The following is a 14,464-nucleotide window of genomic DNA, read 5'->3' on the forward strand; positions in this document are numbered from 1 at the left end:
AAATATCAAACAAATACTTTATTCCTGATCAAATAGTCCAACTTTATATTACTTCTTCTTGCTGTTCAAAATCTTTCATCAATCTTTGGCATTCAAGAAGAATCTAAAGCACTCACCACCTTCCTTTGTAAATCCCATGAAGAAGTATCATCCAGGTATCCTTCTGTTATTTAGGCAGGACATCACTCCTACATAAATGTCAATGTTTATTCAACATTACATATTTTCTGCAATAGTAGGGATTTGGGAGAGTTATAAAGGAGCAAGATCTGGAATCACAAACAATTATCTATTTGTAATTTGCTTAAATATATTTTCTGGTTGGATATAATAAAACTGTGCTTCTTCAAAGCGTATTGCTTCTGGTGGAGATGGGGAAAAGATGAAATTTTTTGGACAGTCAATACATGGTGAAATGGACTTAAATGGAGATGGACTTACAGATGTCACTATTGGAGGCTTGGGAGGAGCAGCCCTTTTCTGGTAGGTGTATTCAAATTTAAGTTTAAAATTCAACCTTGTTATCAGTAATATATCAGTTGTATTCCCTAATTAAATTCTTTGTCATATGTGAATGTAACTGACGGAATAATATCCATTCTTAAGGAAGGGTTGGAGGTACTGGCATGGTTGGAGAACTTGGCATGATTTTCAGAAGTAACTGAGAACTCTAAAACAGCTGATTGTGCTTTGCATAAAATGTTGAGTGATTGAATTAAAATGACCCTTGAAAACTGGAATGCAGACTCTAGGGAAATAGCATGACTGTGTGGCCAGGCTGGCATCTTGAGCAAAAATATGTCATAGTGTAGACACAAAAATAGACTCTTTTTTTTAGAAACATTGGAAAATAATGTTAAGTAGAGAGAGGAAGTCAAGTTCATAATAATATTAGGACTGTCTAATAGTATTTAAAATGTTTGGGGCTTTACACAAGCATAGGACCCTCCCCCTTCTATTCATGAAAGTGTTAGAAAGTTACTGAAACAATTTCCAGATTAGTTTGCCCTCAGCATACTGTCAGCCAGTTCTTATATCCAGCTCAGAGCAAGCACACATGCCACTAAATATTATAAATATTATAACATGCTGAACATTTTGTAATATTTCTTAATTGTTTTCTTGAATGGTTTTAGGTCTCGAGATGTTGCCCAAGTAAATGCTTCCATGAAATTCATGCCGAACAAAATTGATATTCAGAAGCTAAGCGGTGACATTCAAAAACAAAAGGTGTATATTAACTCCACAATTTGTTTTGAAGTCAGATTAAAGTCAAAAGACATCACAATTAATGAAACAGGTAGGTGGATATCCAGATTTCTGAACTCTGCACAGATGTTTTCTACCAGAAACTTCTGCTGGGAGGAGGAGGTGTCAAATATCAAGATGGTAACCCCTAATCTCCATGCCTTTTCTTTTTATGTGTGTCATGCATATAACACACATCCCCCCCCCAAAAAAAGCTGCTATCTTGACTGTTTTGACCCCTCTCCTGAGGATACTTCTGTGTTTACTGTTCAAACCACAGCAGTAATAAAAAACACTGACTTCTGAACGGTTCTTTGGTAGTCTGCAGAAAGATTTAAATACTAGGCCATCACTTTGGGCATACCTTTGTTGCATAAAAATAAAACAGAACTGAAGTTTTTAAATGGTTTTATAATATCGTATTTCATACTGGCTAGAAATTGAAGTAGGGATTGAGAGATCACATTACTTAGAACTTTACTAATGAGGAAAAAAGGGAATAAATAAATAACCAATTCAAATGACCTAAAGCAGGCATGTCAAACTCGCGACATCACGTGACATCACGTGACGTATCGCGACTTTTTCCCCATTGCCAGCAATTAAAGTTTTCCCTTTTCAAATCCCCTGGACTTTCACAACAGTATTCAGGATTCAAAGGATAACCATAGCTATTTATTTAGATGATTATGCAGTATATAGAATGTTAGAAAAAACCCTAATTATGATCTTCAGAGGTTTATCCTAGAATTGAGAATGAAATGGAGACTAAACTCTATTTAAGAGGAGAATAAATAATTGTTTCAGTGTATGTGAGCAACCTCCTATTGTATCACAATTAGATACACATTCTATCCATGGACAAATAATATTTTTGCACAAATGGTAGAATAGGAAATGTATATCCTTTGTTAAACTTTTGGCCCATTGCCTTTAGTTTTACTAAACTGGTCTGCCTCAGCAGATAGCAGCCTTGACTTATCTAGATTTGGAAGCTAAGTAGCATCAGGTCTGGTTAGGACTTAGAGGGAAGACCTTCAGAAAGTTAAACTGAAAGAATTGAAACATATCCTGGAGCGGAGCAGGAATTAGAAAGTTGTTTCCATGCAGCTATCAAGAAAACTACATGATCAAGCAATATAAAGATCTTCAACCCCAAAGCCTAACTAACAGAATTCCAGCAATGCAACAAGACAACTCTAAGCTACACATATTATAGTTGATACCCTCACATTGTATTAATACAGTCTTTAAAAATGATAGAACTAATGAAGGGAAACAGATGAGCAGCTTTCATACAGAGCTACTTTAGAAAAGTTTTACATATGGAATTAATTGCTCCTATTTTTGTTCCTAGATATACAGTACTGGCTTACACTTGATTCACAAAGAAAGGTGTCTCGAACACTTTTTGCTGAAACAAATGAACGGAAGATTCAAAAAAACATCACAGTTAGAGGTTCAGAATGTATTAAGCACAACTTCTACATGTTGGCAAGTAAATCATATAAAGTGGCTGTCTCTTTTGTTTATTGCTATAATTGCCTTTATCTCATTATTAAACAATTTTAAATAGCTTGTTTCTATTGTATTGGTCTACTATAGGAAGTTAATATTGATCTCATTGGGGACAATAGCCTTGTAACTCACTATGTTCTCACTATTAAGTTCAAAATGGCATAGTAAACTCTTGTATATACACTTCCATTATCACAGACTGATTAGCAGCATACTGATATTTACATGGAGAAAATACCTTTAAAATATACAGTTTAAATATATATAATCACCTGAATCTCTTCCCCATCTTTCTTTTTCCATTTTCCATATGCATTATTTTTCCATTTTCCATATGCATTTATAGAAGATTAAATATGGTGGATGGCTGAAACTGAGAACTTTGCAAATATGTCACATGTTGAGATGGTAAACCGCAACTTGAGGGGCTGGGTTATGACAAATGGATGATTTGTGTCTGGCCATGTCCTCTATCCCAACTTATTGTGTACTTCCCACATATTTACCTATAAGCAGTGGTGGGATTCAGCCAGTTCGCATCACTTCAGCAGAACTGGTAGCTAATTTTTTGTTGCCCAGGCCCAGAATGGACTTCCAGATGCGGCAATCGCACAGAGAACCGGTTGCTCACATATTTGAATCCCACCACTGCCTATAAGGGTGGCAACACTTAGCTAAACATGGTTAGTCTTGTAAAAAAACCAAACAACATCCTCCATCAAAATCACTAGGAAATAGGTAGCATTCCCAACATTCCTGGGAAAATTAACGAACACTTCCATATTTTGCCAAGAAAGCAATATACATAACCCTCAATTTATGATCACAATTGAACACAAAATTTCTGTTGTTAAGTGAGACATTTGTAAGTGAATTTTGTCCCATTTCACGATCTTTTTCGCCATGGTTATTAAATGAATTCTGCAGTTGTTAAGTTAGTAACACAGTTGTTAAGTGAATCTGACTTCCCCATTGACTATGCTTATCAGAAGGTCACAGAAGACCACATGACCCAGCGACACTGCAAAAGTTATAAATATGAGTCAGTTGCCAAGAGTCTGAATTTTGATCACATGACCCTGGGTATACTGCAATGGTCATAAGTGTGAAAAATAATTCACTTTTTTCAGTTCTGTTGTAACTTTGAATGGTCACTAAATGAACTGTTGTAAATTGAGGACTACCTCTATATGTCCCAAAGAGTTTGAGCTTTGTGGTTCCAGGTAAAGTCTTTACCAAGACTATTTACAAGACACAGCAATATCTCATTAGTTACAAATAAAAAATTGGAAAGGAAATATCTTAATTTTTATTAAGCACTGAGGTCTAGACAATTCCTTCTGCTATCACTGTTGTTATCAATATCATCATCATCATTCTTTTTAATGCTTGTTAGCTAATTATGGGCATGAATTAGACCTGAATTAGACTGAAAGCATGCATTTTTAGTGAAGCTTATAAGTTGCAAGAAAAAAAGTAATCTTGTTTGGGTGCTAACCTCCTAATATGAAAAATTAGCTAGTTGGCTTATTTTCTTCCATCCAGACAGTAGATCTCATACCATCCAGAGGGGCTTTCTATGATAGTACCCAAACCTCTGCATCCAAATCAACTTTAATCCATGCTATGACCACTTTGCTTTTCATCTGGTTTGCCCTCACTATCCCTGACTTCCCAGTGCCCCCCAGCAGCGCAGCAGGATCTTTGACCTTCACCTGCCAAAGATGATGAAGAAGCTCCTCAGTTGGAACTTTTACCTTGCATTAGTTGCTCTTTTTTTTATCATTTTGAGGAGGTAGTAGCAGGCAATCATTTACCGTGCTTTCTAGACATCCTTGGCTCAGGCCAAAATGGAAAACTTTGTTCTGTGCCAATTTTCAGGAACTAGATCTTTAAAATCTATTGTGTTTGACAACCAAGAATGCCTAGCAACAGCATGCAACTGTCAGGGACATGTCCCATGCTTGCTAGATAATTTTCAGTGCGAGATAGATTTCATTGTTGTAAACATATATTTCTTTTTCTTTCTTTTCTTTTGTAGCTTTATATTTATGCAGTTTTAAATTATAGACTACATGGGGTCCCCTTCCTTCATATAGCAACCTGTATTTATATGAAAAGTAAGGAGGAATCTGCTTAGAATGGAGCCTTATTAAATGTATAGATTCAGATTGTCAGTTTCTAATACAAACAGTTTCTTGTTCTTGAAGAAGGAGCAAATTCTAATGCTTGATTTGCTTCGGATTTTTTTCCCAGGGCAAGCCTGACTTTCGTGACCCAATAAAGGTTTTGCTGGAGTTTAATTTTTCTGATCCAGAGAGTGGGCCAATCCTTGATAGTGAGCTGCCCAATTCAGTAGTTGAATATGTAAGTCACTACAATGTGGAAATTTTTAACTTTTGTGTTACAGTATAGTGTTATATATGAAATTTGATCCTCTACATGTGAGTTGACTCACTCCATCTGCCCCCACTCATTTCTGTCCTCCCTTTAAGTCAACTTGTTCCAAAGGTGAGAAGGGCCATAGCAGAAATGCAACATTCAAACATAAGGACAGATTAGAGAGATCACTTACATTTTCCCAAAATGAAGAAATAAATTGGGTCCTGTCCTTGGGTCCTGTCAAGTTGAGTCATCAAGTTGGGTCCTGTCCTTGGTAAAATAAGACATGCAGCTATTATAAGCTTGACTGAACATGGCCATGTGCCTATTCTATAGTTATACATTTCTATTTGTTTTCTCCATTCTTTAACACAATATCTTTCTGTGACAGGGGAAGATAAAGACATTTTAGCCACATTCTTCCTCAGCATATTGTTGATGGGTATGGCTATGCAGGCATGTATACATAGCTTGGGCTTCCTGTTAGATACTTTATGGAAATATTGGAGCCCAGCTCTTCTGTAAATATGATGACACTATTAAAAACTAGGCAGGACTTTCCAGAACTCAGGACAAAGACCAGGGGGAAAGGAGAAATGAGATTGGATGTGTGATCATTTCATTGCTGATCAAGAATTCTTTGCAGATCCATTTCACAAAAGACTGTGGAAACAAGAACAAATGTATCACAGATCTACATCTGACTGCTAACGCAACCATAGGAGGAAACAGGTAAGTCAAATGAAACATAAATTCTATCTCTATCTCTCTTTGCCTTTCTCTATTTTCTAATATAATGTTCTTTTAAAATATGATTTAAAGAGTTAAATATAACAAAAATAGAAATAAAAATAATGATAAATCATTATCCATAAAAAATTATTGAAACTCTAAAGAGGACTAAAGTAGACATTATGGAAATTGCTTGGTGGTTGCCCAAAATAGGAGCCCCTTACACCTGTCCCCCTTTTCCCTTATCATGTGATAACTCATATGAGCACTCTGAGTCTCCAAAAGAAATGGGGGGGGTGAGAGGGGAAGAGAGAGAGAGAGAGAAAGAAACAGTTGGGATGACACAAATCATGCAGGCTATGTACTCTTGGAAGGTCATTAGAGGACTGGAAACTAAAACATATAAAGAATGTTTGCAGGAATTGTATATGTCTAGTTAAATGAAAAGAAGGACTATAAGTAACATGATAGCAGTGTTCCAATATCTAAGGGGCTACCACAAAGAAGAGGAAGTCAACCTATTCTCTAAAGCAGGGCTTTTCAACCGGTGGTACACATACCACCTGTGGTACTTTGCCACATGGCAGGTGGTATGTGACCATCCTAGAGAAGTGTAGCGAGGGAGGAGAATGAGCCAAAGCGAGCCAAGCCTGAGGAAGAGGCAGCTGCAGCTGCAGGACTGCCTGGGCTTGGCAGAAGCCCCAGGAGCCGGCAGGGCTCCAGCTGATTGGTTCCAGCTGATTGGCGCTTCCAGAAGCAGCTCAGAGCTGGAGACGAACTGAAGAAAAGGGGGGAAGGAGAGGAGAGGCTATAAAAGGAGGTGGTTTGGACAGGAAAGGGAAATAAAGACAACAGGGAAAGGTTTAATCCCTTTAAACAAATGTAATTAGTTTTACCCCCTTTAACTGAGTCTGTGTATGGCTTTTAGAAAGTTTTCTTTGAAAGTAAACAGGCTTAATTTAAAGCTAAAGCTTTTCACAATTGCCAGAGCCTTTCAGTCTTGGATTGCAACATTGTGACACGTCACACATGACACGCCTGAGGCAGCTTAAAGAAAAAAACTCTGGAGTTTATGTGTTTCTTTATTTTGTGAGCCTTTCTTACTTTGCACTTGATTCCTGTGTCTTTAAGGGTACAGGGAAGGGATTTGGGGGGTGGGGTGCATTCTTACTATATTGTGGAAAAAGCTCAGAAGGGAGAGAGGAAGAAGGGCCGACCAGCTAGTTCAGGGGTCTACAAACTTAGCAGCTTTAAACCTGTGGACTTCAACTCCCAGAATTCCTCAACCAGCCATGATGGCTGAGGAATTCTGGGAGTTGAAGTCCACAAGTCTTAAAAGTGCCAAGTTTGAAGATTCCTGGGCTAGCTGATAGTGGTGCATATTAATAAACATGGATAAATTCATCATACATTTGTCAGTGCAAGGGGAAAGTGATTCAGCAAAGGAACAGCCACTTAAGAAATTAAAACTGATACTTTTTTCCTTTTTTTCTACAGTTTGTAATATTTTATTAGATTATAGAATAAAATACAAAAATACAAAAGCAAATAGGACACAGTGGGGAGGAAAAAGGGGGGAAAGTGAGGGGGAGAAGGGAAAAAGAACATACTTCCTCTGTTGCAGTAGAAGGAAGCATTAACATTGAACCTCAACTTTTTACTTTTCCATAATATTATAAACTAGCCATTTCTATAACAACAAATGAATCTACTCAGTAAAACCCAAAATCCCCTCCTTTTTTTTAGTCATCAAGTTTTTGACACCTTGCTAAGCACTGGTGGTACTCAAATATTGTCATGTCCTAAAAATGGTACAATCTGTGAAAAGGTTGAAAAGCTCTGCTCTAAAGCACCTGAAGGCAGGACAAGAAGCAATGGATGGAAACTAATCAAGGAGATATGCAACCTAGAACTAAGGAGAAATTTCCTGACATAATAATTAATCAGTGGAATGACTTGTCTCCAGAAATTGTGGATGCTCAAACACTGGAAGTTTTTAACAAGAGATTGGACAATGATTTGTCTGAAATGGTACAGGGTTTCCTGTCTGAGTAGGGGGTTAGATTAGAAGACCTCCCTTCCAACTATTATTCTGTTATTCTGTCACTTGGAGCTTTAGTCCTCCTTACCATTATTTGCAGCTCTTAAACTTTCAAGAATTATGCAGTAAAGGCTGGAGGGGACCATATTCCTATTTTAGAAGAGGGGTGCACATTTTCCAGTCAGAAGGTAGAACAAAAGCTGAACATAAGCAAAATCTTATCTAGAGATCTCCATATGGGAATGCATGCAAAATTAAGAGTTCTCCATGCTATCATTGAGAAACTGTGTTTCTGTTGTAGCAGGAACACCCATTTTTGAAATATGGAATTGCTTTAGATAACGCATAATTTCATGGATCTAAATATGGGGTCATTAGTGGGGCAATATTAAAGAATTCCTTCCAGTTATCTCAGTTACATTAGGGAAAAGATAAAAATTCTCCTCTCTCCAATAGTACTTCTGTGGATGTAATTAGCAACCTTGTGACATTAGGGAGGTTATGTTCCCTCCCATCCCATCATTCCATTCATAATTTTCATATTTGAGCCACTAATGGATTGCAGATGCATGCCAAAATTTGTGTCTCTCAGAATGTGGCAAAGCAATTCATTTAAAATAATTGCTTAAAAATGTACATATCAGAAATATGTACAAAATACATTTCCCTGTTACTTGCAATCAGTGTTCACATAATAAAAGAGCATAAGGAGAGTATAAGGCAGTATTTATGACAACTTTTTTCTGATGCATGAATTTGTTTTTTATCTTGTTTTTTAATTTTATTTTAAATTGATTGTCTTAGTGGTCTCTGTATATTCTTGATTATTACGATGTACGCCATCCGGAGTCACTGAGATGGGCAGCTGTACAAATGTGATTAAATAAATAAACATTATTTATGTTTGGGAAAAGGTAAATTCAGCCAAACTGAATAGGACAGAAATATTCATACTTAGGTGCTCACTGATATCTGGGTTGTGACCAGGAATGGGCAGCAGTAGCCCTAAGAACTGTGTAGTCACAAAGAACAGCAGAGAGTTACACATGTGATCTGCAAGGCATGGATTAACTAGGCATAATCTTGAAAAGTTACATGGGAGCCAACTATCTGTGGAGATTCTCAGTCATCCAGGTCATCGTTGTCTCAAAGGTGCTTTTTTCTTCAAAAGGCAACTGTATTGTTTTTTTTTTCCTTGAGGAGGAAGAAGAAAACATTTCACTTCTCATCCCAGAAAATTCATCTGTTCTGATGGGGGGGGGATGGGAGCCAACCATTGCACTGCAAATTTCCCTACTTCATTTATGGTTGAGTGTTTGTAGAAAAAGGGAAAAATCATAGTGTGTGACGTCACATCACAGTTATTTTGCAAAACTAAACATTACTTGGAAGAAAGTTCAAATATTAGGCTGTTGCTTTTAGCAATAGTCCATATCTGTGTTAATATTGGATTCTTCTTTCATATTATAATAGCAGCAATAATGTCAGGCTTACCTTTTTTCTTTTTTTTAATTCTAAAATGATTAAGTAATAAAATGTATCCCATTTCTAACAGTAAATTAATTTTATATCAATCTATTTTAAGGCTCCAATTATATGTTAAAAAAAAATCCAGCTAATTTTCTGGGTTTTCCCCCCCAATTTCTTATATACTGTTGACTTAATAAAATATATAGTTTAAGACATAAAAATTCAGAGCTGTTTTACATTTGTTTATGATCTGCTATCTTTATGTTTTTTACATTTTTCAGTTTATCTCCATTCATCATCAAATTGAATAATTTGAAATTCTGGGTCCAAATGTTGGTCAGAAATAAAAAAGATAGTGCTTACAATACAAGAGTCTATGTGCAACATTCTCCAAATATTATTTTTTCTGGAATTGAGGTAGATATTTTTAAATTATCATCTTGCTGGGAGGGGAGAAAAGTAATGTAAAACTCATTTGCTTAGGATAGCTTTAGAAAAATTAGGATTAGTTCCTGGGATGTCCATAATTGATTTTCCTGCATTCCAGATTTACACTGACTTTTATTTATTATATACTTATACTACATATTTTCTCAGGAAGTCCCAGGAGGCATATGGGAGACAGTCTCTTATTTTTTCCCCCACAAAATAACCATTCTATGAATATAATACTATACATACAAAATGTGACAATATATTGTTTCTTTGCAAACAATCCTGTGGAGATTTCAAAGTTTGGTAACCATTATCATGAGACGAAAATGTTGATTAAAAAAATAATTGATTGAAGCCAAAGTTCTATGCATGCCAGCAAACCTTATTTAATCCAGTGACACCTAATTCTGAGCAGATATATGAAGCAGATATAGGTAGCCAGAAAGCCTTGAATTTGAATCCACATAGCTTCTCATAGTTTAATGTTACAGAAGGGGGAGACCATAGAATGCAACACATAGAGAGCTATCCTGTCAGTTGCATTTAATTAATACAATTTAATTTTCTCTCCCACTTTTTTGTCACTTTCTGCACACTTTTCAGGGGGAAATGTGCCTGCCTCTATTATGTATTAAACTGCACTGAATCTCATGCAGGATTTTATTTTCTTTAAAACTGAATCAAATGCCTTACAGTGATTAAGAGTTAATCAAGACCTGCATGTTAAATGTGTGAATATTTGTATTTCTATTTAAGAATAAGGAACATGAGGAATAAATCCCTATCAGGGCCATGGCAGATGGAGAGAGACCTTCAAACTTTTCCTGAACCATTGAGTCCTAATTAAAATCATCCCCAGATGTTACTCTTCCAGTAAGGAAGCTCTCATTAGCGTTGATGAAAATTTCCAAAATAAATAGCACTTTAAGAAATTGTGAGTTTTGGGGAAGACAGAGGACAGAGCAAGGTGGATTAGTAGATAGGGCTTGACTAGACCCTATATGATAGGAATTTCAGTTCCTGCTCTGGCATGAAGCTGCACAGGGCGATAAATTATTCAGTTCTGGTTCACAAAGTTTGGGACTATATGGTCCAGAAATGATGGGATTAATGTGCAAATATGTTTTGGGGTATGCGTTACACTGATTGTATTTGTTATCACTATTTTTAAATAATTGATTTCTTATCATTTTATATACAGAAAATACCAAAAGACAGCTGTGATACAGGGCATAACATCACTTGTAAAGTAGGCTATCCCTTCCTGTCTCCCAAGGAGGAGGTAAGGTCATCAATAAATGTGTGGGGATGTATACATATTATAAATATGTAAATATAAACAAATACAAATAATGTTTGAACATATCTGTTCTCCTCCCACCACTACTTTTTGTTTAGGTGCTTAGACCTTGAGCCAAAAGTGATGTGTATGTCCATTTATATGTCCAGTGTAGCATCTTTTTCTATGTCATTCTTGTAGCCTGTCATTTTTAAACCCACATTCAGATCAGTCACAGTCTTATCTGGTAAAACCTATTCATTTTCCATAACATCTTTTAAACATAATCATCTATAGTGGTAAGCACTCTTAAAATTAACTTCTAAGTCCACTATTCACAAATATCTTTCAATATGTCCAGTGTTCCACTATGATGTTCCATTCTGCATTAGTAAGTCAGATTTCTCCTTAATTGTATTATTTGGTTCCTTCTGCTTCCCTCTAGTGCCCAACATTCAAAGTTCCATATTACCATTTTTTAAAGAATTCATAGTATGTGTGAATTTATATGTATGTAGAGATATGCATACATGTCTGTGTGTCTGAATTAAAAGTGTATATTTCAACATTTCTTCAACTGCTATCCTACAATGAACAGAGATTACCTGCTGGAAAACGTTAATATATCTCATGTTTTACAATTCAAACCCACAGGAAACAAAACAAGAATTTAAAAAAACTAAAAGTAAAGAGAAAGTAAATAGAGAAGCAACAAATAAAATGCATATTTAAAACTTTGGCGTCAGGCACCTTCTCAAATGAGGAAGATTCTTTTTTATATAAATATTTTATTGGTTTTGAACTATAACAATCTCCAGTGCCTGGTGTACAGTGCGTTGTCTTTGTTTATATTTTAACAAAAAAGGACAATAATAATTAATTAACAATCAATAAAAATTAAATTTGATAATTCCATAATTAATATATTAATTAATGATATATTTCTTTGATCTTCCCTTCTCCCATTTGTATTCTCCTTCTTCAACCTTAACCAAAATATAATTCTTAATATTTTCAATATATAAATGATTAGATATAGGCATTTTTTATATTTATACAAATAATAATAATCTATCTATATAACATTTTTTCCAGCTTATATTATTCTCATAACTATCATCTCATTAGTTCAGCATGCATTCTATTTTTATAATTTTTGCTTAAATTCCCTTATATTCAATCCAATTCTTATCAATCATAATTTCTTATGAAATTGCAACAATTTCATGGCTGGTTTAAGAACACAAAAGTTCTGGAAAGTCCCTTTCCAACAACAACAAATGGCTTGCACACGGTTTGTCTTATGTCAATTCTGAAAATCATAGAAGCAGACTGGAACTTATATGGGAACATAAACAATAATTTTCCAAAAGGTCGAAGTGCCCTCAAGCTGCATTTTGTGGGTAATATGTATTTATATATCACTAACCCCCAGATGCAAAATGGACCTGGTTGCAGAAATCAGTGAAGCATGCCTTAATGGTTTTGTGATCATAAGAGCAATTGCTTCCTTAGAGCTTGTGACCAAAGATACGTTTGTCTTCAGTTAGACAAAGTTCAGGCAATAAGACTCTTGATTCAGATCTTCCTCTGAGAATTGAAGTTTATGTGACAGGATATGTGGGAGGCCTGGCCTCTGGCCTATGTGTGAGATCATGTGAACTTCCTATAAATATTCTACTTCCTTAAGGGAAAAACAGGAGAGTGGAATAGCCAAGTAGTATATAGTATTACTCTGTAACAATTTTTTTTAGAAAAAATACCAATATATACTGCACCTTTATAAAGATTCTTCTTATTTCTGGAAATTAAAGCATGTGCATATTTTGTTTTATTTTGCAATTTTTTTATGCAGAATTCTTCTTTCAGCCTACTGAACAGCATTTATTAAACATAATGCTTATTTAAAACTTATATATATATTTCCATAAAAGCTGAAACGGAAGAACTATTATGCCTAAAATAATAATGAAGTTCACATAGGTCATCAAGTAGATGTTGACTCTTAGCAACTAGATAGACAGATTTCCTTTAGACTGATCTGTCCCCAACCCAAATCTATGGAGTGAAGTCATTTGACCCTGTAATTGAGTCCATCCACTTTGCTGGTAGTTATCATCTTTTTCTTTTTCCTTCTTCTTTTTCCAGCATTATACAGTAGACTTATCAAAAGAGTTAGATCTTCTCACAATGGGGCCAAAATATTATAATATCTCATGCCTTGGGTGAGAATTTGAGATGGATTTGTTGTATAATTCATTTCTTTGTTCCTTAGCTATCTGTAGTCTCAGGAATCTTAAGCAACACCAAAAAGCTGATATTCTTCCTACCTTCTTAAAAATCCAACTTTTATTCCATAGAGTGTCTCGGGGAAAATCATTTCTTGAATAATTCTGATCTTTGTCGGCATAAACACCTCACAGTATTAGAATATCTTTTCCAAGGCCATCACTGCTACTCTACTAAGTGCTAGTTTGCAACATATTTTTGACTGCTGTTCATTTACTTTTGATAGACAATCCCAGTAGGTAGACAATCCCAATAGCTATCCACTGTCAGTTCTAAGGCTGATTGATGTACCTGCGGTCATAGCTTGCTCTTCTGTATATTTAATCTTAGTCTTCATCCTCAGGGTTATTGAATTTCATTATTAGACATTGCACTACTTGCATTTTTAGCTAATTTAAATGTTATCAAATAGTATATTGATGCTCCTTCCTCCACCTTTGAAACCATCCTGATCTTCAGGTCCAGCTCTCCAAATCTTATAAAATTATAGCTGAAATTAAAACTATAAAAACCCATTGTCTTTAAAATTAAAAACAGATTTACACAGATTTTTAATTTCCCATTTCAAAATGGTGAGAAATAATATAACAGAATTTTTGACCAGAGCTGTCCATCTTCTGCTTTAACTTCTTGTGTGAACTTAACTTAGTTTATTCAACAAATCATTGTTTAAAATGTATGAACTATCATTCATTCTCTTCCTGGTTGCCTCTCTCTCGCACACACACACATACACACACACACACACACAGAGAAAGTGGCAAGAAGGTGACAAGCAACAGGGAGAAAGCGGAACTATTTAACTCATTTTTTTGCATCTGTCTTTACACAAAGGGAAAAAACAGACCAACCTATCAAAAATAGTGCCATCAAAAACAGAATAGAAACACAAGTTAAGATAGGCAAGAAAATAGTAAGTGAGCACCTGTCCAGCCTAGACGAGTTCAAATCGCCAGGACCAGATGGATTACACCCCAAGGTTCTCAAGGAACTAGCAAATGTGATCTCTGAACCACTGAACTATATTTTTCAAAGATCCTGGAGCACAGGGGAACTACCAGAGGACTGGA

General features: G+C 35.6%; 1 protein-coding gene across 1 annotated transcript in view; it reads left to right on the plus strand.

The window, feature by feature from the left end:
* ITGA1 (integrin subunit alpha 1) overlaps positions 1-14,464 on the plus strand; it is a gene marked incomplete at its 5' end in the record, with an annotated part of 43,457 nt that overhangs the window by 11,615 nt on the left and 17,378 nt on the right. Inside the window, 7 exons of the mRNA XM_015815179.1 lie at positions 353-483; positions 1,137-1,300; positions 2,606-2,742; positions 5,023-5,133; positions 5,795-5,880; positions 9,673-9,808; positions 11,028-11,108. Of these exons, the coding sequence (XP_015670665.1) occupies positions 353-483; positions 1,137-1,300; positions 2,606-2,742; positions 5,023-5,133; positions 5,795-5,880; positions 9,673-9,808; positions 11,028-11,108 (846 nt within the window). The remainder of the gene's footprint in view (positions 1-352; positions 484-1,136; positions 1,301-2,605; positions 2,743-5,022; positions 5,134-5,794; positions 5,881-9,672; positions 9,809-11,027; positions 11,109-14,464) is intronic.

Source organism: Protobothrops mucrosquamatus, unplaced genomic scaffold, assembly GCF_001527695.2.
Source record: "Protobothrops mucrosquamatus isolate PMUCROS unplaced genomic scaffold, P.Mucros_1.0 scaffold323, whole genome shotgun sequence".
Lineage (NCBI taxonomy): Eukaryota > Metazoa > Chordata > Lepidosauria > Squamata > Viperidae > Protobothrops > Protobothrops mucrosquamatus.